The 27,555-nt window shown below is 40.8% G+C and overlaps 1 protein-coding gene across 1 annotated transcript in view; it reads left to right on the forward strand.

The window, feature by feature from the left end:
* Positions 1–27,555, forward strand: part of ATP10A (ATPase phospholipid transporting 10A (putative)) — a 118,370-nt gene that overhangs the window by 31,826 nt on the left and 58,989 nt on the right. The window contains exon 2 of the mRNA XM_072849634.1: positions 12,957–13,161. Within this exon, the coding sequence (XP_072705735.1) occupies positions 12,957–13,161 (205 nt within the window). The remainder of the gene's footprint in view (positions 1–12,956; positions 13,162–27,555) is intronic.

Below are 27,555 nucleotides of genomic sequence, written 5' to 3' on the forward strand. Positions count from 1 at the left end.
CACTTTCTTCTTTCGGCTGCAGTAAAGACATTTAAATTCATTTTTTTCTAGGGTATTGAATTTCAATGTTTTATCTTTTTTCCCCAAGGAAGGTATGAATGCGAACTACAGAGAAGCTTTTTTTCTGGAGTTTGGCCAGGAGTGCTTTTCCGCCTGAGTTTAGACATGTATTTAGGTACCTTGCTGAATTTGGGCCAAGATTTGTAGTCTGGTTTTGGAGTTCAGTGAACAATAAGTGAAAATCATACATGAAGATTTGTTTCTAATTGTGAGAATAATATTTGCAAATAATTTATTTAGTAATTACCAAGATAGATTGAGCTTGATGAGGTAACCCTTTCATGTAAAAAGAACCAAAGCACAATATCCATTCCTATTAGTTGGCCCGCTTAGATTTTAAATTCTTGAAAATTAATTTAAAAAGTTTCCATGAAACAGTGTTCACAAATGATGCTATTTCTTTATAATAGGGCAATAGTGAAGAAGAGTTTATATTTGTAAGTGTGCATGTTTTTGTGTCAATATGTACAAATATGTACACATCTATAAACCAACAAGCTCTTGAAAATATTCAGTTTATAACTGCCTCAATAATTTTTAAAAAGTGTGGATAAATATTGTGGAAATTATTATGGAAATATATACTTCTTGAAAATATTCAGGTTATAAATGCCTCAATAATTTTAAAAAAGTGTGGATAAATATTGTGGAAATTATTATGGAAAGATATACTTTGTTGTGAAAACATATTGTCTAGTAAACTGATGGAAACAGGCTATCAAAATTTATATTGATGGTGTGTCATTCTTTATAAATTGCCCTTTTTATTGATGATAGTTCAGTAGTTGTGGACAAGTGGCAAAGATTACTTGCTTCCCTGCAGAGCTCTTTAATTACAAGGTCTTTGGATAACTATGTTAACAGGTTGAGATGCACTGTCTGCGTTAGCTGACTGTACCTCATAATTCCATTGGGCTGACTATAATTCAGAGTCATTTTGACTGTAAATCAGTGGGACAGGAAAAGAGTGCATTTATCTCTGTGAAAACAAAAGTATTATGGTAGCTTAGTATTTCATACTCAACTACACTCATTGACTGGCTCCAGTAAGTTTGGAATATTAATGAGATGAAGACCAACACCTTTAATTCAGGGGAAGCAACAGATAGTGTGAAAACAGGGGCTCTCAGTATAGTCAAATTGACATTGAAAACAATAAATGAGTTCTTACCCTGAATTTTGTATATGTAGGTACCAACAGTAGTCAAGTTGTTGAATCGGAACTACTCAAATGTTACTAAAGGCATCTTACATTTCCTTTAAATAGCAGAATTTTGCATTTTGTGGTTCTCACTTCTTAAATATGGATATCTATTATTTACTCTCACCAAGAATTTTGAATATAAAATTTGCATCCGTAGACATACTTGTTTTGACTCAAACCTTCAAAGCTTCGTATCACCGCATATGATTTGCGTGGAGTTTGGTCTTCTAATTCTTCTCTGATGGTAGCGAGGAAGATTTTTATATTATGTGAATTTCTGTAAAACAGCCTTATATAAGGCTGAATTCAAACTGCATCAGGACCCAGAGCATAGCAAATTGTGGCTTATGCACACCCAATGTATGTACTCAGTCATGAATATTGGAAAGTGCTCCCAGGTCCCAGTTTAGATGTAGCATTATCGATCTTCATTAAGAAAGCATTATTGGGAAACACCTTGTTATTATTTTATACCAGAATTGTAGACATTTCCAGATTTTTATTTTGTTTTGAGAACAATATGGTAATTTAAACATCTCTTAGTACTAAGATATAGCCTGAGGCTGTTTGCTTTTCCTTGCATTAGTATTCTTGTCTTGTTGGGGCAAGCAGTGATCCAGAAACATAAAGACAAGCTACATAACCTGTGAGAGCAGCTAAATATAGAGAAATTGGCTACATATAGCCTAGGATAAGTCACTATGTTTAAAACTTCAACTGTGCTTTTCAGATCAGCCCAAAGTACAAGGTAAGGCCTATTCTCCTGCCAGCTGCATGGAAGAATTAGGATTCTTCTGAGTTGTAATGGCTTTTACTGCTCCTTCACTCTTGGGGATGTACTGATGCTGGAGATAGATGTTTATGCTTCAGATCAGGGGCTCCCCAGGGATTTATACTGATGTTGCTCCTCACAAAGTGTCTTTGTAGATCTAAATTTAAAATGTCAGGCAATTCTTCCACTCTGGCTACCAGTACAAGCACTAGTGAGAGCACTGCGGCAACCTCCATCTCTTCCATGTTTGGTTCAGTTACTGTGATAGAGATGTCTCTTCTGAGAAATCTCAGCTCTTGTGTTTAAGAAATAGCAACAAAGAAGAGATAATAATAGTAAATACTAAAAAAAGGCTTTAAATAAAAAGTTCTTTATGTTCATATTTCAGGTCCTTAGCTGACCCTTCTGTTCCTCCAGATTAGGAAGAAACTTCTGAAAACCCAGTTACCCCAAAATTGCTGACCTCCTTTCTGCTGAGCCACAGACAGTTAGGAAGACATAAGTGTGATGGAGCATGAGCAGTGGCTCACAAGTGAAGCGTTATCTCACCCCACTGGCAATTTTTATCGGGGCATAGCGCAGCCGGTCATACCAGTGACAGGGCTCTAAAAGCAGTGTATAGCATCTGATGAACAAAAGTTTGCTAGATGCTACTGTGATACACATTTTGGCCACCTTTTGAATATTCTGGGGCCTCCTTTATTCACAAGTTAGCATTCAAGGTAAGGTCAGTGTCTGCACACAAATCCTGCCAAACCTTTCTTCCATCACCATCACAGAAGCACACAGATGTGTCCAGTTTGCTTTGCTTGCTAGCCAGTAGGCATCCACGACTGCCAGGTAAAACTGCCCACTTTGCTGTACCTGCCTGGGGGTGTTTTCTGCAGGCATCTGACTGAATAGATATAGAGATAGACCACAGTTTTAGCCAGGGTAGCACCTTAAATCTCCCTTTGTACCTCTCAATGTCAACAGAGGTGTGCCTGAGTGTGTGTGAGTTTGAGGTTTCCCTGTTTCTGCAATCTCCATTGAATGCATGTCCTGAGACAGAGAGCAAAATAATTCCTTAGTAACTCCAGAGTTAAATAAAATTCATAAGAATTGACAAATTAGTACAATGAAACATGCTTCCAATATCCTTGCAAATCAGTAACCCACATATTACAGTTTCGCACCTTAGTTTCAGAGTAGAAAGAACTGTTAACATGTTCTGCAACTATATGGTAGCACCCAACTTTGTGTTTTTCTGCTAGATTCTTCCGATAATATTACATCCAAAAGGTTTTTTCTACTTTTTAAAAAATCATTGCCGGTTCTTTAAGCTGTTTACTTTTGTGTGGCACTGGAAATAGCAAAGTCTTGTGTATGGGCTAAAGCTAATTGCTGGAATTGCAGCCAGAAGAAATTTAGAGGTAACAACATGCAAAGCATCATCTCGGTTGTTCCAAATGCAAGCATTGCACCCCGAGACCCACTGAGGTCTCGGCTGGTATTTGGATAGGTAAACATTTTTCCTGTCCTCAACCTGAACTGTAGGTTGTCCAGACAAGGACAGATGAGAACATCCAGATGAGATGGATGTCATGGATGGATGTTACTCAGACAAGAACAGAAATGGAAGGAAAATGTAAAACTTGATAATTTTCAGGAGGAACTGGAGAAGATCGAACACTTATATTTCAGTCTGAGACGTTGATTTTGCCTGTTACATTTGAAAGTGGTGAATTATTAATGTTCTTTTCAATAATTGTCTTGTTAACATAAAATAGGTGAACTGTGTTAACTTCTAGAGTGCTTTTGTGCAGTGATTAGATAGCTTGTGAGCTTTAGAGCTTTAAAGGAGGTGTGTTTGTATGACACAGTTTGGTGGAGAAAAATAGTTTCCCAAACTGTGTATCAGTGAACAACTCCATCAGGGCTGTGCATGTAATTAGCAGGAAATACCTTTCCTGATAAAAATTCTTTCAACTATTACATGCTTAGCTAAAAGAACTGGAACAATTTTTCAAATAAAAATGGTTGCATTTAGGAAGCACCTCTCTTTAGCAGTTCTTTACAAATGGCTTTTTGTGTATACATACTGAATATTAATTAATACATTTTTATGCATTGAATATTTAATGCAATTAATATTAATTACCATGTTTTTATGGCCTGGGTCAGGCAGTCCTGAGATCGAATCAGGCAAGTGTGTAGAACCAGAAGAATGAGAGGAAAAACATTTCCATTGAAGTGTCTGAATCTGTTAAAGAATGGGATTTCCCTCATTAACTCTGCAGAGCCATGCTAAATTTACCTTTTAAGATGTACTGTTAAGATATGAATAAATGGTTCCTTGAAATGGTCATCTAATGATTACACTGGCTTAAATGCAGTGGGAGAGCACCGAATGGAGGATTTAGTCCACCAAATTTATGCATCTAGCTTGCACCTGAATTTTAGGCACTCAAGACAGTTTTCCTAGGTGTCTTCATGCCATTAATTATTGGTTTAGAGGGCAAGGAACCTGGAAGGTTTCTACATAGAGCTCATGTCTTACCAAAACTTGGCACCTAAGATCTCACTTCGAAGAGTTCCTGCTTTTTCTTTAATTATTCAGGAAGCAAGCACAGATATAGGAGATTTGTGTTGTTACGTGCCTATAATTTGAGTGGGTTCCCTTCAGGCAGGGAGTTGTTTCTCCTTCCATGTTTGCACAATACCAAGCTCAGCTGAATCTTTTTGCAGTGGCTTGGGACACCACTGTAATGTAAATATTCAATCTCAATATTTGTGATGGTCCCGAAATTCAGGATGAGAACCTTACCTGGGCATGGGCCCACTGCTTAGGTAGCCGTCTCCTTTGCATCTGTGGTTTTTTGCTCTAGGTACCAGTAAGCAATGTTGTCAAGTGCAAGGACTGTGTTTGGTGATGCTCAGAAAAAAGACATCTGAAGGCGAGTGTGTGTTGCATTACTTTGTTCAGAAGAGAAGTTCTCATATATCGAACTATCATAAGCTTTGTGGCTTTAGTGTGGAGGTGCCCGACTCGTGGGTTTTAACGTCTATAGAACTGGATGCAAATGACATCCAGGCTGTTCTTCCACTTCTTCCACCTCCTTGTGTGATATCCATTTAGGAAGCCTCAATACTAACCATTACCTATCCATCCTGCTAAGTATAAGAAATTGGTAGTCTTCTCTCCCAATATACCTGTTTACTGGAAGAATGATAGGAGTTTATTGGCATTTTTGGCAGTAAACGTAGGGGTGTTGAGAATCATACCACTTAAAATTAAAACTAGATGTCTCTCTGAAACAGTCTTAGAGTTTTAAAATCAAGTTCTGGAAGACAGCTTTTTCTTTCTTCAGTTTGTGTAAAGTTTTGTTACGTGTTCTGCTTTTATGTTTCATGTTGTTATCGCAACAACAAGTTTCTTGGCTGAAAAATCATTTATTCCGGGTAGTAAATGTTTCATTATAGTGAACAATAGTGAGGTTTCTTTCAACATGAGGTATAAGGGAGATAACACTGCCAAGAGAAGTTAAATTATTACTTCTGCATTATAAACCTGAATCACTGAGGTTTCCTGGGTACATTTTTTTTCATAGCAAGTTTGACTTGTAACAGAAAAATTAGCAGTTTTCAGAAAGTGTGAATTTAATAAAAGGCACCTTTATGCCTCATCATTGCACATACATTTGCTTCTAGCAACTGTAACATACATTTGCACCTGCTAATCAAAAGAAACCAAAAAAACAGAAAGAATATTTGAAGTCCATGAAAACAAGAAAACTTTTACATGCCCTTAAAATAATGTGAAGATTAAGGGGCCTATTTAGAAACTTCGGCAATGGAGAGACTTTGTTCTCTTCAACATTTCTCAAGAACACACTCTGTTAATCTGTTTTGTCTGATTAATATCAGATTCAGAGCCTCTTCATGGTTTATTTTCATAGAAACAGATGTTATCGTTTGTGGTGGAATGGAGACATATTCTGGGCATTATGTAACCTGCTTTGGCATTAACTTATACTACATGTTTTTCCTTCATTCTGCCACAACATTGTAATTGTCCCCAAATGGTTCTCAACGTGTTTCCATAGATACTTAGCATGTTCAGACTTTGTGTAATATATGCCTTGGTCTCAGAGATAGCTCTTGTTTTTAAACTCTGAGATCTGCTACACCTGTAGTTTTCAAATGTAATTGGTACTGATTATAACAGCAGTTTTGTGCACATATTTCAGTGCTGTCCACCAGCTCTGCTTTTGTAGCCTGTGACGAGTTACGCAAAATTGCTGCTTGCCACTGAAGTGTTCATAGAGGGCTATGGGCTCAGTTAGTGTGAACCCTCTCCACATCTGCAGGAGTGTCGGGAGGAGAGGTGGAGGGTTGAAGGCAAGGGCTCCAGCCCAGGCAAGGGAAAGAACAGACAATTTGGGAAAACTGTATGAGCATGAAGGACCCATTGAGAAACAGCTAGATGCTGGAGCCTCCTTAAAGATAGTTTGGCCTGATGTGGCACTTCTGTGCTTGCATTATGATTTAAGGTTCTCCTTCTGGAGTTGCTTCTCTGCTTGGGCCCTGCTGGTTAGCCTCAAGTTTTTTCAGTTAGCTTGATCCTAACCAGGAGACTTGTCATGGCACTTGTACCCAACTGATTTGAACATGTTTTAGTCACTGGGGCAGAGATGTGCCTGATACATTCTTTAGTGCTACCCCACTCTATTTCTGCCTCCCGAGATGGAAAGGAAGGAGTCGGCTGACATCAAGAACAGCTCCAAAGTATGCCCTGTACACAACAACTCTTTGACCTGTCTTTTGCAGAGGACTTTTCTTCTTCCACAGACTTAATTTCTTGCTGTGTTTCTTTTAAAGCCTACTGGTTCAATGACCAACCTCAGCTGGCAGGGAAGACAAAGGAGTCTGATTTCTTTTGAAGTGAAGACAATTGTTACTTCAAAAGCAGGTCAGCGGATGTGCTTGGACTGGGAAACAACATTTCATTTGGATGTTTTCAGAGGCTTAAAAACCTCTGGGTTGCAGCCGTAACCTGTGTAGGAAGTGGTATGCTGTGTAAGCCAGACTCAGCACCCCAAAAGGTACAAGAGAACATCGTCTGTCTTTTGCTAAAGGTCTTTTACAAGCCCTGCTGAGATGAATACAGGAGCCTATGTTGGGACTAAGCTAGGACAGTGTTACACTGAAGCACAGGTGGCCCAGCCACTCACTGGAATTGGTGCAGCACATCTGCGTCAGCCATTCCCACTCATTAACTGTAATTTTTGTCAGTCGAGAAGTATAGGAAGCAAGAATTGATTGCCTAGTAGTCCCATCTTCTCAATTTGACATATAACATTTCTAGTATGCAGGCCTTGCACAAGTGGAACAGATTACAGCTTCATGGCCTTCGCATTTCCAACCAAGTATTGCTTGTGATATTTTCCCCAGAATTTAAAAAAAAAAGAGAGAGAGAAGAGGGAAGATTCCTCTTAAATTTTATGTATGTGTCGTTTTGTTATCTCCCTTTAAGTATGGTAATTTTGAATAATTCCTTATTATACCAAAACAGTTAAAAGCTATTCAGAAGAAGGAAACAATTATTTTTTTAATGTTTAAGTAGAGAGTTTGAAATCTTTAGCCTTTTGTAGATAAAAACTGATGTCTACATGGCCAGAAAAGCAAAATTATGGGCATGATCTTTATTAGCTCATGCTGCAAAGGAGACCAGAAGAGGGAAAAGCATGGTTAATAAGAAAAGAAAATGTAATTTCTGAGTTTCTGTGTTTCTAAATTTAAAATTGAATTTTAAAGGAAAAAGATCACCAATATTTTTTGTTTTGTTTAGTTTTTGCTGTTAATCAAAGCCAATCTCAAATTTGCACAAACCTGCAGGCTGTTCTGCTTCAAAACAGAGCATAGGCCAAATATATGCAGTAAGTAGACTAATACAAATTTTTAATAGCAATTCAAGTCCTTTTCTCTATGTTCATACACTGGAAACGACGTTGCAGACTTTCCCTTGTATGTTTGAAAGTGGATATGCTGGGATAATCGCATTTCATTGTTGTGAAAGAACATCAACCTCTAGAAGAGTTTGACTCCTGCCAGGGCCACATTTGCTGTTGGCTACCAGTGTTGATGTCGATGCAGCTGCACCAGCCGACTTTTTAGCCATCCATCTTTAGATTTCAGTTCATGTCTACCTGTAAAGATATGCTCAGAAAAGTGAAAGCACTGGCAAGTTCTGCTTCCGATTGTGGCAGAGAGGAGCATGAAGATCTACGTGACTATGGGCTTAAACCACAGCTGACAGATACATTCTTTGCATGCAAATGTGTTGATAAAGATTAAGTTGTGTGCAAAAGGCAGGACATTTTTAATATGTGAGCCCAAAACAACACATTAGAGGAGCTGGGCATAACTGTCTGAAATTAATAGTTCATCATGATTTAACTGGAGTGATTTAACTGGAGAGTACCAACAGTATCTATTCTTTTTGCAGAACGGCAGTAGTTCACGACAGCATATTGATTTGGAAGACTTTTATTTAACTCTCCAGGTTTGAAAGATAAGAATTAGTATTTCTGACCTCTTCCTGTGGTTCATCATAGTTTGCAGCTTTGGCCTTTTGTAGCATCAACATTAAGTTTGTGATAGGTACTAAAACATATCTTCAGGCTTGTGATAAGCAAGGGCAGGTAGAACTAGAGTTGTGGGGTATTAGCTTCTGGCCTAAATATCCATGGCAGGGGTTCCTGCGACTGTGGGAGGGGGCTAGACCACTAACTGAAATGCTGCCTCCCAGCCCTGTGTTCCTGCCAGAGTTTTTTGAGCCCTTCAACAAAATATTCCAGGAGGTCGTATGATGTTTACTTAAACTTGCCAAAAGCTTTTGTTGAAGAGTCCCTTGCAAGCAGTGCCTGAAGCCCTGTGCTGAGACTGCAGAGGACTGTCATCGACCATACAATAGTGATGGAATCTGGACAAAGCATGAATAAATGGCAAGGTCCCAGAGAAATAGACCAAGGCATCTGTGTTTGAAACATTAATTTATCAGCTGGGTAATTACAAAAGGAAAGATAGCAAAATCTGCAGATCATTTTAGGATATTAAAGACCAGAGACAGGAAGGCCTTTCAGAAGCACCTACCAGGTAAATGGACAGACAGGACCCTGCCAGGAAAAATTGTGCAGACTGTTGGATGAATAGAGAGTACCCACGTTGCTGCATTTTGTTCGTGGGTGTGGTCTCCATTACCTAAATGCCTGCAGGTGCAAGGAGGTGGTTCCTGGGGTCTGGTACTCATTCCAGTCCTGTGTGCCCAACTGTTGGTATCCTCCAAGCCTGGCCATTATCGTGAAGAGCTCAGCTGAAGCGTCTGCTTAAATGTTATGTTTGCTCTGAAGTTGAAAAGCGTACTGAACCGTTTGAAAACAACACCAAACATGTAATGATGCACATATGCCCACCCATGGATACACTGTGTTTAATTCAGGTTTTCTATCACAGCAGGCCAATGCAGCGTACATCGTTAGGGACTTGTAAGGGGCCCCTTCTGAAGAGTGACTGGAAGAATAATGTCTGTGAGGACACACTGAGGCAAAACTGCTCAAATCCCTGAACTTCAAATAAAATTTAAATCAACATTCTTGTATGCCACACCTTACAAACCCAAAGGAAAGTAAATTTTAAAGACTTTATCTTATACGAAGTGTGGCATTTGTAACTATATAACATATAACTTCTGAAATTTACTGGCACAATATACCAGCAATAATAAACATTTAGTAGGTGATATAAAACTTGGATGACAAAATCCTGTCTCTGCAGAAGTCAATGGGAAAATTGTAACTGTATCAACGGGGTCACTTGGCATGTTTGTACTGGATAGAGGTATGACAGTTGTCTCAAGGTAAGCTAACCTGTGTGTTCAGAAGAGTAGGCTGAGCATGTTAAAGGAGTGCTCCTGAAGGACTGATGTATTTATAGTGCATCTAGTATCTGAACCGCCCCATCTGAAGACAGTATCGTGCCGTTCTCTGCAGAGAATACTTGCAGTGGCTGCTCACTGGCTGCAATGAGACAAGTCTGAGCTCAGAGCTGTGCTAGAGGACATAGAGCAACCCTGGCTGAGGAGGATAAGGAAGTAATTTTCCATGTGGACAGTAATTTTCCATCCACTACTGGCACATGTTAGCAGAGAGCTGATCAAGTGGAATACTGGGCCAAATTGTTCCCATGTACCTGATGAAAGGGGCTCTGCCCCGGGCCCTGGTGCATGTGCAGGAGGTCTTGCATTCCTAGATTCACCAAATCACAGAATGCTTTGGGTTAGAAGGGACCTTCAAAGATCATCTGGCCCAACCCTCCTGCCATGGGCAGGGACATCTTTCACTAGATCAGGCTGCTCAAAGTCCCATCCAACCTGACTTTGAACACTTCCAATGATAGGGCATCCACAGCTTCTCTGGGCAACCTGTTCCAGTTCCTGTCTCACCACCCTCATCATAAAAAAAGGTCTTCCTTATGTCCCATCTAAATATAGAATAAAACATAGAATAAACATAGAATAAATAGAATAGAATAAAACATAGAATAAATAAAATATAGAAAAGAATAAAACTCTTTTAGTTTAAAACTGTTGCCCCTTGTCCTGTCACTACAGGCCTTGGTAAAAAGTCTCTCTCCATCTTTGTCATAAGCCCCCTTTATATATTGAAAAGCCTCAATAAAGTGCCACCAGAGCCTTCTCTTCTCCAGGCTGAACAACTTCTTTTATCCCAGCAGAGCCATTTGGCCTTGTGTTGCTCGATATCCACCCTTCCTGCCACAGAGTATATAGTTGTGGCAGTTGCTAAGCATGTGGGAGATGAGGAAATGCTAAAATAGCAATGCTTTTCAAACAATAGAAGTTAAATAAAAAATTGTAGTGCTTATAGCATAGTATGGGACTATGTGCTATTTTTAGCCTGATCATACTTCTATACTGCTACTCATTGTACATGCATTTGAACATCACCCAGTTTCACCATCAAATTAAAAAGGATGAAGAGCAACGGCCACATGTGAAGGGGTTTGGAGTTACAGGTTGCATGGCTAACAAACCATTCAGGTCTGTGATGCAGTGATTTGTACTACATTATGGCACACTGGGTTTCAAAGCAGTTCATGCTCATTAGCAGGAAAAGTTAAATGTTGGTTTCGGCTTGAGTATGAAGGGAATGGGTAATATCAGCAGCTAGTATGTAAATTTCTTTCCCTTGTTAGACTATCATGTTTTACACTTGGCTCTTATTAATCCTTTTCAGGCTTTATCAAAATAGAAATCACAGCCATAATTTTCATTCCTCCCTTTATAACCTGGATGTTAGGAAAGGACAACGAAGAAATTCTGGGAGGTAAAACCTGATCTGATACATCCTTGTTGTGCTACCTGACACATTATTGTTCAGGATTTAGGCTAAATACATGAATAAAAGCCAATTAAGTTAGTAATTCCTGTAACACCAGTGAAGGCATGACAAGGATGAATTAGGCATGGCGTGACTATCAGTGACTCCAAAGTAACAACATTGGCAGGACTTGCATTTTTCCACTTCATTACAAATCTATTCACATTACTACTGAAAGTGATGTATTTTAAAATAATATACTTTAAAGAACATAAAAGAGCCACCCCCACCCCCCATTAGAATCCCATTCTGCCAGTTAAAGTGCTGTCATGGGAGACTGTCTCTGGCGACAGTGACGGTGCCAGCACTGACAGCTATCTTAGTGCTCACATGGCAAAAGGCCTTCTGACAGCTTAGAAAAGTGTCAGAATAGCAGCTTCCCATTTGCAGGAGGTATTTTACCAAGTTAATATTGTGTCTGTTTTGAAATGAATTTATTTCAAAAACACAACAGAAGAAAGCAATTTACACAAATGCCAAGAAAGTGTGTGAGTATGTGCGTGTCATGAAACTAAAACCTTGAATTTTAGCTAGAATTAATTAAGTAGTCACCTGTTCCTTTTTCCTCTTGCTCTCAAAAAAAAGTTAAAAAATAAAAAAATAGCAAACTAGCGTGACCTTTAAAACTAAAGAGTTTTAGTGGCTGTATGTAAATGAACAACATACACATCAGTGTTTCAGGTGGGTAAGTCTTTGAACTGACAAATAAATTACACTCCAAAATAAAAGGTTCAGAGTAACTAAGCAGAAATTATCTATGTAACAGACAGCGCTGTGGCTAGAATGGAGATACTGCAGAAATATTTAAAAGAAATGACGGTGTCCTTTCCCAGAAGAGCAGTTGGGACTGCTTTTTTCCACATGACATGTCCTTGTAATTCTAGGTTTAGTAATGAATAGTGGAAATTCCTTTCCATTACAGATTTTTGGCTCCTTTGTCCGAATATCACGTGCAGCACTATACAAAGTTGTCCCTGTTGGAAAGAGGGAACGAGGAGAAGCTATCTGAGGGTGCATCAGAGGGGGGTGCGTGATGGAGGACGTTCAGGAGCCGTGCCAAGCAGGCGTTCTTTGCCCAAGCCTGTTCTCAGTTCCCCCTTCGCCCTGAAAGTCTGCGACTCCTTTTCACCTGGTACAGACAGCAGCCCTCTCCCCTTCATGGGGTCAGATGGATGTCTTGGAGCATGGAAGGAGGGAAAGGATAGTGTGTGAAGCTCCTGCTTACCCTCCTTAGCCAGGTCTAACATCCACATGTTGTCCTCTGGGCCTTAAAAGAGTGTCTTGGGAACTTAGACCTGGTTCTGAGTCGGTGGGAAGTGGCCTCCTGGCACTCTGCATCGCCTTTTCCCAGTGTAACTTGAGGGTACCTGAGGACCTTCCAAAGGCACTGTACTCCTGTTACAAATCAAACCACATCTTACTGGAGGCACCCCAGTCTGTGCATTTTTTTAATATATGTCCTGTAAATGTCTTTTTTTTCCAGAAATGAGAAGAAATATCTAAGCAGATACTGGAAAGAAGTGAAAGTTGGAGACTTTGTGCAGCTTCGCTGCAATGAAATTATACCTGCTGACATATTGCTGCTCTCCTCAAGTGATCCCGATGGGCTGTGCCATATAGAAACAGCTAACCTGGATGGTGAAACTAACTTAAAACAAAGACAGGTGGTGAGGAGGTTCTTAGAGCTGGTAAGTCACCATTCCTAACTCTCATTTGAGATAAGAATTTGTTTCAGGTAAGTAAACCGTTCACCAATCCACTCCTCACCAGCTAAATCTGCTTGTTCTAGTAGTGCTAATGAATTACTATTATGATTGTCATTAAAATACTAGCACTTGCCAACAGCTGACCTCATCATATTATCAGACGTTTTACCATAATTTTTCCCTGAACTTGAATAAGAATTATTTGGGACAATTGTGCGCGGTTGGAAAATGTTGGGGGTTTTTAATGGCTTCTATTGTAGCTTGATTTTTGAAAACACATTTTAACTGCCCAGTGAGAAGATATTTAAATATAAAAAACCTACTTTTCGTGCCTGCAAACCAGATCAGTTTCAATTAGGAATTTTGCCTGAAACTCCATGTTGCAGAATATCCCTCCAGCACTTGGAGTATTAAAGCTTGTAAGATTTAAAGGGACAGCATGCATGCATTCTGGAGATGTCTGTGCTGAAAAACTGTTTTACTGCTCTCTCATTGTGCTTATCTCTCTCAAACAGCACTATTTTGAAACAAAACAAAATCCAGATCTGTTACTGTCAGCAGAATTAGAGGAAATTACCTGAAGTTTTACTTGCTTTAATAGTCTTATTGAAATTGTATTCATTTCTATGCCCTCCTCTCCCATCCCTCTTGCCAGCTAACCACAGTTTCCTGTATTTTGTCAGGAAAAAAATAAATTATTTTCTAGAACTCAGCTACATCTTTTTTCCTAGTAGCTCTTCTCATTTGAGAGATTTTGCAAACAATGGGAGCTGCTGCCCTTACCACTGTCATCAAAGGTAACTGCAGAAGCCTATAATTGTACTGAGGTAGATCAGCATTAATGAAGTTGCAATCCAACCGACAGGATAAAAATCAATGTGCCTTCCAAATAATTCTTTATGGTAGATAGAGCCTTTCTCTGAATAGCTTGTAAAAACGTGAGATAAAGACTTGTTTAATCATCAGTGATTTCCACATAGAATTTAGACATGACACGGCAGCTACCGCTACAGCAAGAAGCTTAATCAGCTACAGGCCAAATGTTTCAAAAACTCTGATTGTTTCAGAGAAACTAATTGAATTGCTTCTCAAACGTCCCATCCTGTTCCCACTGAGAGGAAATTTCTCCCAGTGGGTAGAGCTCCAGGGAGGTACTCAGATGATGTGTCCCAATTCTCTGCCGGCGTAGACTTCCTACATGACCTCAGGCACGTTATGAGAGAAAAACTAGAGATTGCATATAGGCTACTGAATACAGGGATGCTTTCGTGTTTGTGGGTACAGTTATAAGCTAAAGGCACGTCCCAGCTCTATCTCAAAGGAAGACCCAGGAAGGCACCAGTTCCTCCATTCATTCACAGTAGGTGGTTGGATTTCTGTGATCCAAGACCATCTGACACACAGCAGGAGGTGCTGGTAAACACAGTGAACAGAATTGATGTGTCCAAGTACAGATCAGCACAAGATTGGCTTTCAAGAGCCTTGCTGCCCAGAGGAGTCCCTTATACTACATGAGGATCCCCTGCTTCCTGGCAGCAGAGTCACGGTTCAGCACTAGGAGTGTGACTGCTGGAAGCCGGCTGGCTGAGAGGGGACCTGCCGACCCTGCAGACTCCCCTGCTCCTGGGAGCTGTGACGCCTAGATGCGTGTGTGCCTGAGCATCAGTTGTGGAGTCACTCTTCTGTCTTTAACCAGCCAACAATTAGATGCATTAATACAGCAGGAAAACTGGGAGGGAGTACCCCTGCAATCTTGTATTTGGCATACTCGCTGAGGTTTAAATTGCTGATCGAAACCAGGCAACTAAAGACTTCAGGTCTGGATTTTGTACAGTTTGGCAAGACCCGTAACCTTTAGACTGTTTGTGGAAGTCAGTGGTAGTGCCATTTCCTCCTTAAACAGGTTATCAGAGACTGAATTGGGCCCCATTAGGGGAGAAGGCTGGGGAAACAGTGCCTACCTAGGGAAGCAAAGCTAGATTTATGTGCCAAGCAGCTCAGCACATCAGGGTATACGTGGCATGGCTTGCTCAGCATACCCTGCTTTGCTGAGGAAATCAGTTATCATATAGATACTTACAGTCAGCTTTGTAGACACCTAACGCACTTTGCATTTCCAACCCATCCTCCTTCCATCTCTTAGTTCTCTGTATTATAAGATGATTATGGAACTTTTCTATCTCAGAAGTGTGCTCCAAAATATATGGATAAGTAATTTTTAAAAATAAATTTTAGATCACAAGATGCCTAGCTACAATAGCAGTGAGGTCCATAATGAATTGTCAGGGGTTAAACTGGGGTCAATGACAGAAAGCTCATTCATTCCAATGAAAACAGGACTGGGCCCCAAGAAGTCAAGTATTGAAAGAGAGCTTGTAAGAAAACCACATGTGACTACCTCCCCTCTCTTAAAATAGCTGAGAAAGCAGGAAATATCCAAGCCCAGGTTCCTGCGTCAACTAAGTTGTAGGCAAAGTGCACACCTGCAAGTACCAAGTCCTCAGCAGCTGCAGTATCACAGAGCCTCTCTGTAACAGCATGCCATAAGTTATCCAGCAGAGTACTTGCCATCTTCGTTGAAGTCCTGGCCAAAACCTCTCTGAGCACACTGTTAATTCATGCAGCAGCATTAGCTTCCTCACCCCATAGTAGTAGGGATAGGCTCTTACTGGTTCTTGAAGGTGTTGCCCTGCTGAGAGACACTCAGCAGTGGGATAGAGGGAGCTGCTTGGGAAATGTTGGATGAATAGTAGGCCCACAGCCAAGTAGCATGGAATAGCAAGGTGATGCCTGTTTTCCGGAGTGAAGTTCAGTTCCTATCTGGGTATGTCTTAAGTTGCCACAACTGGAGAGAGCTTATTGTTAGATCTCATAAAATAATTTGGAAGACCAAAATTTTCTTGAACCAAATGCTGACCATCCTTTTACCAAACCTCAGAGAAGCTGGTTCCCAAATCTCTTATACGACCTGCTTCCCAACCTGTTCATGCATTGGACAAGAATGCTTTTACATTTTTATATTACCATTGTACTCAGCAGAACAACTCTCAGTTATGTTTATAGCTATTTGGTTTTGTGTCATTCTGCAGCCCTGTTGTTCAAGCAGGAAAACAAACAAATAGATTATGACCCTCTCTTTCCCACACTGCTAAACTCTTCCCCCACCCCCCCTTACAGAATGACGTACCTGGTCATGTGGCTTATCATAGGACAAGAAACACAGATTTTTTTGGAAGCTTCTTCTTAAAATATCAGCTGTCCATAGCTGTCTTTGAATAGTGTCTCTGTAGCAGTATCTCAAGCATTTAAAAGAAGCTGTGTTACAAAGCTTGGCTTTTCTGTGTTTCTTACATGAACTAACTGATAGCTTCCGAGCATGTGCCTGTGAAGCAGGTCAATAAAGAAGAGCGGTTTCTATACCCGTCACTCTGCTGGGCATTGGAAAGGAGTGGGGGTGGGGGTAGGAACAGTTGTTTTAAGCTACTTTTATGCTTTCCTTATTCTGTCCCTGCCCTGTGCCCACCCGTGCAATTTACAGTCCCACAGGTCTGTGCCCAGCTGCTTGCCATAGAGAGCCTGGTTGCCAATTTGGAGTCACTGAAGTGGGGTATGTGCTGGGCAGTCCTCTTGCAACCGCTGCACTCTCTCCAAATGCCCTGTCCAGAGGCCAGCAAGCCCTGTGCTGTTACGTCGGGTACAGCGGTCCTCTGGAAGGGCAGCCATTCTGCCAGCAAGCTCTGAAGGATCTTTGTGTGTCTCTCCAGCATTAACAGCATATAAGGTCCATAGTCTCAGAGACTAAAAGGTCTTACAGTTTTCCCCTTCTAAACCTTTGTTCAGAAAAGTACCGTTCTGATCTCTTTTTAGCCCGACTCTTGAAGCAGCAATAAGCAATTATAGAAGCTGTTCTGCACCCTTGTCTCCAGTGCTTTGCAGGCGTTATTTTACTCTAAACATATGCTCAGAAGATCCAAGATCAGCATTTGTGGGCTTGGATTGGATCTCTCTGCTTGTGAATTCCAAGAAACTGTTTTCCTTTATAGTGCAAGTGACCAGAAATATTGCTTATTTTAGCGCTGCTTTGATTTGTCTGAGTAATTTATAGTAGACTGGGAACATGCTGCTTGTTAGCTTTGCATGTTTGTTAACAAATGTGATCTGTCTGAAACAAACCTGTACTTTCTGTACTGGATTCTATACCCGGTCAATACAGAAGCTGTGAGAAGAGTCACTGATACATTACTCTGTGGCTTGTATGTCTGAAGATACCAGTTTGAATATATAACTTGTTATTGTACACTCAAAATAGTCAGTCAAGAAAAAAGAAAAACACTCAGTGAGTAGGTTAAAAAAGAAAAAAGGAAATAGGCGATTTTTCAAAGGCCTTGACATTTTTACCTCCAAGACTTTAAATACTGTGGTCTTATTATCCAGATACTACAGCGACAGGATGTGCTAGAAATGTTTAAAATAGTCAGAAATTACTTCTGCATGCTCTGTCTTTAAGTGGCCTCTCTTCACACTGAAACACAGATCAGATCCATGTGTGCAGCATGACACGCTGGCAAGTGCAGCTAGGAGAAAGCACTGTGCTAAATCCCACTGTGAGTGATCTAACGGTGTTAGCAGTAACCAGTAAGCATCTCTTGGAAAAAACAAGTGTTTCTTGGTATTCCACCAGTTTCTTTCTAATTTCTAACCCACCCTCGCTGCTGCCTAGTCACAGCAGCCATTTCTGGTGCACTGGATCTAATAGAAGACACAGTAGGCAGGAGGAATCAATGTGTTTTCTGTGCTACTCTGCAGGCTGCTGTGCCACCACACCCTCCGCAGTTGCTTATGGAATGTTTTCCGTCCATCTGAGACGTCGTGTCAGCCACTCTTCAGAGCGGATAAGCAGATAACGCTTGGGCTGCGAGAGCTCAAAACTCCCTTTCAGGTTTCATAAACTTGATTTAGGATATTTTGATAGTATGAATCTAGACTCATGAAAAACATTTACATTTTCTTGCTGCCTTGTAGTATGAAACAAACAAAATACTCCACTGTTTTTACTCAGTGTGCCTTTTAACAAAATCCACAAAGACTCACTGTGGATTCTGGAGCAGCTTATGGTTTATTAACCACTGGCCATGTCCTGAATGTTTATGTGGAAAGCTTCAGTTCAGCTGAAAGCTAAGCTAAATCTAGCAGCTGCCATCCCCTGTGAGAAGGTGCATGTATCCCTCTGAGAGCTGGTGGGGATAGGGGATGGATTTTTTTCCCTCTCATTTTCTCCTAAGAGTAGACCTTTGTTCAAAACAAGCTTGTACTAGCATGATTAAACAGATTTAGATAAGCCTTGCAAATGACTTTGTGGCTCCTTATTTACTTTGTCTAAAAAGCACATCTGAATTTGGTGTCTGCCTGTTTGGGAGGGTTCATTTGCATGCAGACTAGCACCAAAATAACTCATCAGTCGGATTGCCTCACAAGTCAGTATGTGAACCCTTCTGGAATATGTATAAACTCAGAGTCTATGCTTACTGCAGGCACGTTTGCTCATCTGTCCCAGCCTGGAAGCTGGTCTGAATGGACAGATCCACCTTTCATTCTAGCCCTACCTGTTTTTGCACAGTGCTGGAAGCGTACTGGATACAGCTGGACTTAGAGGAACAGTCCCACAGCCCCCTGCTCCAAGCATGAAGCCATTTATACCATCTCTTTCTTCACCTGTGAGTCCTAGGCAGAAACTGGTCCAGAAGAGAAGACAAGACTGTTTTGTAGAAGGGCTGTACTGTAAGCCTGACTGTTGGTGGCTGCAGGCTGCTCTATATATGAGGTACTTTGGGAAGGGCAACTCATGTTAATTGCATGAAAACAACTCACAGGGCAGCCTTGGCATCTCAGTCTAGGTGTTCTTTTTGCATTCAGGTTTCCTCCCTCAAAAAATTAAAAAAAAAAAAAAAGAGGAAAGAAAGCAATTTTCAAATTTTTGTTTAGCCTAAACTGAGCTAAGATTTCTTGTGCAGCCATCTGCATTAGTTAAACTAGCCCAGGTTGAGAGAACAGGTGAAGTTAAACCAGCACAACTCCCAAGCAGACTCGTTTTCAACTCACTTGCTGATCTGAGCTTCTTATCTCAAAGAGTCCCATTCAGTCTTCTAAAGCAACACTAGAACAGGCATAGCGATACTCTCCCTGTCACTCCTTGTCCCACTAATACCCTCGGGCTGACATCCACCTGAAAGTAGTGGGAATAGTACACTATTATAATAAAGTCGATGTGAACTAATCAGCATACTCAGTGTTGTTTAGACTGTAAGTACTTTAACAGGGTAGAATCAGGCCACAAGAGCAGCAAATGTCTCTCTGTCATCTTTTGGGGGTTATCCCTTGTGCCCTTCTTTTTTGCAGTATTTTGAGAAGGTTCACAAGGCTAGGAAAAGTGACTTGAAAATTCCAGATATGCACATGTTAAAACAGGAGATTAGTGCTCCATCCCACACATGTTGCCAAAATTAGATTTCCCTGAGGGAAAAGAGAGTTAAAAAAAATAACCAAACAAGCAAAAGAAAACAATGTTTTTCCCTATGCACTACCAGAATATTAAATTAAAAGCTATTTTTTTAGTTTTAGATTTTATCTGAAGATTTTAGCAAAACAAGTCTTGTAAGAAGACTTCTGTTTGTCAGTGCAAAATGCGAGCGTGTCACACCCCGCAAAGACCTTTGTTTGAGGTCATTCCTTGAATGTTCAGTAGATTTCTTTGATGGGGGTTGAAAAGTTCTACACCGGTACTATTGTATCTTTTTTTGGATAGTACCATGTTCAGAGATGACTTGTGTGGAAACTGTGGACATGTCTAGTTAAAGATGAAGCAACTACTGTCTCTCTAACAGAGAAACAAACATATAGTAGCTGCGGGCAGAACGGCCTGGTGCACAGCAAGACCCAAGTCAGTGCTTTGGCAAACTCTTGTGTGAGCTAAAAGTCCTAAAGGAACACCGAGAGCAATTTTTCGCTCTACCGTTTTACCGTGTCATTTAGTCAGCAGTCTCATGCTGGGAGGTATGGGGAAATAAAAAACTCAAGAATGATGGTTCACTTCCTCCTTGGTCAGCTTTGAGCAAGGTTATCGTCTCTTTCTAGTTTCCATTGTGCAGGTGTCCAAGCCGCAAGTTTGACTGTCGAGAGAGCTTCATTAGAGGGACAAAGAATTTGAATAACTGTAAGAGAAAATTTTGGATATCTTAATCTAAGCATTGTGGGAGTGGGGGGAAGAGGCAAGTGCTGAAGAGTGCTGAGTACTTGACTTTTACCATTGGCATTGGCTGTTTGTTCTTGTGTTTAAATATAGGTTAAAGGGGCTAAATTGATGAACCTAAGTTTGAATGTCTTGGCTGTGAAGGACCTCCCATCCCTAGGGTAATCCTTCCAGCACCAGTGGTAAAGCCATGTAAGGAAGTGTATCATGCCAGTGCTTGTGCTGCATCTGACCTCTAGAGAGGCAGGAGATTTCATTCTCTGTATCGATAGTCCAGCATCTTTCTGTTCTGCTATTTCTCTGAAAAAGCATTAGAAAACAAGAGAGCGTTTCAGGTCCATAGAGAAAATAAAATGCTATACTGCTTTCCTGTTATAGAGAAGTAAATATTTACATTTAAAGCAAGTTAAGAAGAGATTTTCCAATTAATTTTTTTTTTTTTTTGGTCATGACTTTTCTGATATCCTAGCCTAATTCAGTTTTACTGAACAAAAGTTTATTTCTGGAACTGTTTATTCCTTAGCCATATGTTGGCTTGTCAGCTGGGAACAGGAAATATCTGGAATATCTGTTTTCAGAAATGAGATTTTGTAATATAGCACTGAGAACTCCTGATTTTAGGGCCAGGATTTTTAAGCTGGAAACACATCATGCTACACTTGTCTCTGATACCACAACCCAGTTGGCAGTGTCATTGCTTAGGAAAGGATGGAAGGACCTTCTTTTCCAGAGTGGGCAGGTTCACAGTAGTAAGCCACATGTAACCCCAGCAATGACGGTATGGTCTCACTTTCCTTTGGAAACACTGAGATGGAGAAGGAGTCTACTTTTCTGCCAGAAAAGGCAGAGCAACAGAATGAGGAACTCCTGTATTTATCTCAGCATCCAGGATGTGAACCCTCATCCCACTTCTCTTTTCTCCACCTGCTACCCTCCAAGTCTTTTACACATTTTAGTACTCATAAGGTCACGGAGGCCAGTAGAAATTTGCATTAAAATGTCACTTACATGGGAAGTGGCTGGCCATATGTCTCAAAACTGTTATTTCAATAAACTAATGAAAATTTCTATTCATTGGTTATACTCAGGTTCACACTTTCAAGCTCTGCTATGACTCTGTGATGGTCAAACACTTTACATATATGTATGTGCTTGTGAGAGAGAAAGCCGTGATTGTCCTGTAGGTATGTGACTGGAGAAGATACTGTTCACACAGAATTATAGTGTTTATACTTCCATTTCGTTTTGAATTGAAAACATCAGTAGTGCATGGAGATTTATAGACAGCAGTGCTGATCCACTAATTCAGCTTTCTTAATGACACAGTAATGAACTGTTTTACATCAAAACAGGGAACACTTAACCTTTTGGCTTCTAAGAGGAAGAGAATTTGATGTTTAACATACAACATGGTTAGAAAGCACGTATAAGTTGTCATGAGCATTTACCAGCCTCTACTTAACTTTTCCAAGCTTGTTTGCTGATTATATTTTTGTGACTTAATTTAATACCAGATTCAAAACCATGTTCCAGATGGCTAAGTATACTCATATACCTGTATAGCAATGCAGCCTGTATGGCTAAGATCACGAGGATCTGACTTACAGGCTGCTGCAATGTAACAGAAAGGGATAAAAATGGCTTTGTCCTGCTATTAACTACATGGAGGTGGGTCATGTCAGCTACTGAGCAACAAAAAGCAAATGGAATATCTTCTGCTGCTCCACAAAAAGCTGTTTCAGCAATCTTTTATTAAGGTTGCAGAATAGAGAACTGATAATGATGTGGAAGAAAAATTACACAAACTATTTTATTCAATGATGTTCTCCCTGATGGTCTTACTCCTGACTTTTGTTCTCATTGGTTGCACTTCCACATCTCACATTTATTGAATGCTTATAATAATGAGTATTTGCGTAAGAATCACAGTATCACCCAAGTGGGTTGGATTGGAAGGGACCTTCAAAGATCATCTGGTCCAACTCCCCTGCCGTGGGCAGGGACATCTTTCACTAGGTCACGTTGCTCAAAGCCCCATCCAACCTGACTTTGAACACTTCCAATACAGCTTCTTTGGGCAACCTGTACCAGTGTCTTACCACCCTCATAGTAAAAAATTAATCCTTATATCCAATCCAAATCTACTCTCAGTTTAAAACTGTTGCCCCTTATCCTGTCACTGCAGGCCTTGGTATAAAGTCTCTCTCCATCTTTCCTATAAGCCCCCTTTATATATTGAAAGGCTGCAATATATATGCCCCAGAGCCTTCTCTTCTCCAGGCTGAACCCCAACTCTCTCAACCTTTCTTCACAAGAGAGGTGTTCCAGCCCTTGGACCATTTTTGTGGCTCTCCTCTGGATCCGCTCTAACAAGTCCATGTCTTTCTTGTACTGGCACCCCAGAGCTGGATGCAGTACTCCATGTGGGGTCTCACCAGAGCGGAGCAGAGGGGGAGAGTTACCTCCCCCAACCTGCTGGCCACGCTTCTTGTTATGCAGCCCAAGATATGATTGGCTTTCTGAGCTACAAGCACACATTGCTGGCACATATCCATTTTTTCATCCACCAGTATCCCCAAGTCCTCTGCAGGGCTGCTCACAATCCATTCATCCCCCAGTCTGTGCTGATACTGGAGATTGCCCTAACCGAGGTGCAGGACCTTGCACTTGGCCTTGTTGAACTTCATGAAGTTCACATGGGTCCACTCCTCAAGCCTGTCAAGGTCCCTCTGGATGGCATCCCTTCCCTCAAGTGTATCAACTGCACCACTCAGATTGGTGTCATCTGCAAATTTGCTGGGAGTGCACTCGATCTCACTGCCTACATCATTGGTGAAGATATTAAATAGTATTGGTCCCAGTACAGACCCTTGAGGGACACCACTCATTACTGGTTTCCACTTGGACATCAAGCCATTGACTGTAACTCTTTGGGCACAGCCATCCAGCCAATTCCTTATCCATCTAACAGTCCACCCATCAAGCCTGTATCTCTCCTATTTAGTGGCAAGAATGTTGTTGAGAAATGTATCAAGGCCTTACAGAAGTCCAGGTAGATGATATCTACCCAGAGGAGAAGCTAGCTGGTGAGGGAAGCCTGCACAAGAGTAATAGGCTCTGCCGTTCTGCTGTGCTCTGATTCAACAGGTCATATTCAGGTATGTTTTAACTCCACACTTCACTGAACAAAGCATAGGGATTACTGAAGACAACACCATGCAGGAACTTTGTAACCATTGTGGGTGCCTGAAGCATGAGGCTGGCCGGAGTGCTGAACAGGGAAGCAAACATCAATACCTACCCCAGTGATACATGTTCATCCCCCTCAGCTCATTTCCCAGCTCTGCTGTCCAGTTCTGGAACTGGCAAGGCCATCATGAATTTCTTTTCATAAGATCTATGCAATCCGCTGGTGTCTGAAAAAAATCACCTTTGAATCCCTTAATTTTTTGAAAAGGTGTTCTTCACTTTACTACTGGAGTCTTTAGCATGTTGATTGAAAAGGAACTTGTTCAGTACAATAGATAGTAGATGAGAATAGACAGACTAGAGAGCGGAACTCTTACCTGAAGTGTTCTGCAGCCAACCCAACTCCCCATGTACCATGCATGCCAGCCACAGCCCTGCTGCCCTCGGATTGACTGTTAATCTTCACAGCCACCCCTCCACCCTCTCTGCAGGGCTATGAGGGAGGTACAGAAACAGCTGGGATTAAGCGGAGAAGGTGCACTCTGAATGCTGTGTTTGCCTTAGAGGCATTAGTAAGGCAGGCATGTGATGATGGATGTTGATACAAGATGCAATTCCAAGCAAAGACAGTGTGCCAGTGTCCAGCTTGGGGAGTTTTTACTAGGTTATATAGCCTTCTCGCATTGGAGACACTCATGGAAAAGGCTGACAAACCTGTGATAGTGCTGATATGAATGCTGCCCTGTAGTACTTGGTATAAAAGGTCTCCTTTCATTAGGACTGCTTCTTTCCCTCTGTGCTCTCCTGCAGCTGGCAGGGACTGGAGTCTCTCAGTTCCTTGGGTGGTTGCTGTATGTTACAGGTTTCCCACACAACCTAAGAGCATTTCTTAAACATAGTGCCTTGCAAGGTAAAGCTTCTTTTATCCAGATTCCCTGTCTTCAGGGTGAGATGGGCATATCAGGTTTTGGTGTGTTTAACTGCGTCCTGACACCAGAGCTGCTACTGTGAGGTTTTACCATTCATAAGGAAAACCCTTCATTACTAGCCACTCTCTCTCCTGTCAGGACATTGGTGTTCTGGTTTTTATTTGTGAAATGATGTAAGAGAGGTGCTTGGCATTTCCCTCTTCTTGTTGAAGGGTCTTAGTTCTTCCCATTCCCATTTCTTCTGGCAGAACTTCATCCCACAAGAAGTCAGACTGGCCAGCAGCCCAGACTAGAGCAGGAGTAGGCCAAGGTATACTTGGAAGCTGAGCTGAGATGTTGTGCTACTAAATTGAAAGGACCGTGCAGTGCTTCTGCCACTAATCAAGTGAAATTTTCTTCCAGCAGTTACAAAACACAGCAGAAAGACTGCTAGAGATCTATCCAGAAAGCAGAAAGCACTGGAGAGTGGGGAGGGTTGCATCTTACTGAGTCTGTGAGCATGAAGCGAAAAGCCTCTGGAGGAGCAGTGCGGGCTGTACACAGGGTTTTGCGAGCCCTTGAGAGGCTTGATCTGTGGTTTAGTTGAAGCACTGAGCTAATGATGAGGTTGGTTCTTATAGACTATAAACCCATTCATTTATTTCAGTGGCTGGCTTTTAGAACAGGCAGATACCACTTTCTTATTTGTCCAGGTCTGGGTCCATATTTCAGTCTTGACATACTCTATTCCCTTACCACTCTCCAGTGCTACTATAGTCCATGAACGGATTCATTCACACCACTGTAATTTGCAGTGCGTTGCTAAGGATGGCTATCATCCCAAGGGACATTAGAACTTGCATGTGTGTATTTTCAGCATTATTGACTTTTTTTTTGGTACTTCTGTCCCATGATCAACTAACAGCAGTTTCTTCAGCTGGCTGTCATAGAATTATTGAGGTCTTCCTAGGCCTTGCAAGCAACACATTTCTTTTCCTGCAGGCTGGACATTGCTCTGTTCCCTCATATTATTTTCTACAAAGGGGAAAACTTTTACTTAGGTCAGCCAGAGGAAGATCAGCCCACTAACCTGTATTTGGCTTGCTCAGCTGTTCCAGTGTTTCTGAATACTGAACATCTCTGTTCCACTTAAACAAACAGTACTGAAAAAAATCCAATTATAGTAGTAGTTGTCAGTGTGGAAAACAAAGCTATTGCATACTGATGTACGGCTGGATCTGTTTAGTTCCTAAATAGCATAGATCAAACTGTTTCTTCCTTTTCTTGTGAAGTAGTGGCACAGACAAATTCTGCCAAAGAGACTAATGCAGTTTAGACATTAAAACATTTCACTCTTTTAATATATAAACAGTCTGCATGCTTTGGATACATAAAATCAATATGTAATTCCAGTTGCACATTAATAAAAGGTCAGATTAATTTTATATGGTAAATGCAGGGTACTGCTATATAAAGCAATAATAGGATGGACCGATGCATTAGGAGGATGCGTTCTTATTGCACTTAAAAGCTTTTAAACTGGAAGTCTATTTTTCTAGCTGAGGCAGATTTTTGTCTATTTTGTCTATTTCCTTTGAGTTGTCCCCATGACTCCAGTTCTCCCTTTTTGTTTCCTCCAGACATACACGCCAAAACAAATCCCAGAGCCCTCATCTAGCAATTGTACTGCAGGGAGAAGTCTGGATAAGATCCCCAGCATAGCCAGTAAACACAATGTGATAAGCGGGTAACTGTCACTGTCACCCAAGGGAATCCTGGTGTACTCATGCTGTCCTATTGGAAGGAAGGACTGAACATTAAACTCTGGTTTCTGCAGCAGTAAAGCAGGGCAGATGAATAAAGGAAAACATTTTAATAACTATGCATTATTAATATCACTAGCAGGCCATTAAATCACCCATACAACATGCATTTAATGAAAGGGAATATGTTGTTTGAACACTGTGTAATTGTCAAACTAGCTCATTTGGCAGAGCAGCATGTTTTGCTTCTTGAGCTATGACAGTTTCATGAGGTTGCCAACAGAGTTAGAAAGGCTGGCATTTCACTGTAGAGATTCAGAATGATCTTACAGCTGAAGGTCCAAAGTCATGTTGGAGAGAGCTAAATTCAGTCTCCTTTTTTTGTGACAGATCTCTATAGTTCCTTCATCTGTCTACCTGTTGGTTTCCCACTCTGTAAAAGAGGCATTGTATACGTTTTCTTCCCTTCAACACTTTGCCTTTTTAGGATAGAGGGGGATACATCAATAGTCACATGAGAGATAAGGGATGATGGTTTACTTTAAGGAAAATTTTAAAGAAAACATCTCTCCATTATGTTTTCCTCTCCTGTGTACGTTTGTGGTTCCCCCAAAAGACACAGCCCAGTTATTGCAGACCTAATTTATTGTTTTAAATGGAACTCTTTATCAGGTTTAATAGGTAGAGCATTGTTAAAACCTAGTCACAAACCCCTTTACAACTGCAATTTAACTTTAATTTGAAATTCAGCTTTGAAGGAATCAATATTTAGCAGATTTTTGCAATCTGACTAAGTCTGCTTACGTAAGGAAAATAAGCCTTTCCTTTGCTGCATTTAGAGTAGGAATGAATTTCCCTAAGTTTTAAGAAATTGGAAGAAATAGGATTTATGGATAGGGCATTAAACATTTTCCTAGCAAGAAGACTCCTGAAGAAATGAAATCTATTCTGCGGAATCCCTGAGTATATAAAATACCTAACACAAGTATCACTGTGTGTCTTTTTGACAAGTTTCAACCTTTCAGAAATACTTACAAGTTCCTAAAAAGTCAGCACTTTTTCAGAGAAAGGCAGTGAACTAAGGCTGTTTTGGCAAAATCAAAATGCAAAGTCAGGTATTTGAGGAAAGTCAGTTTCTTAGTATTAATTCAATCCCTTCTTTTTTTTTTTCTTTTTTCTTTTTTTCATCTTGATATGACATAATATGGCAGAAGAATTAAGCAAGAAGTGGTCTTCACTCCTCCAATGTATCTTGTGCATCATTTCATCC

Source organism: Ciconia boyciana, chromosome 1 (genome assembly GCF_034638445.1).
Source record: "Ciconia boyciana chromosome 1, ASM3463844v1, whole genome shotgun sequence".
NCBI lineage: Eukaryota > Metazoa > Chordata > Aves > Ciconiiformes > Ciconiidae > Ciconia > Ciconia boyciana.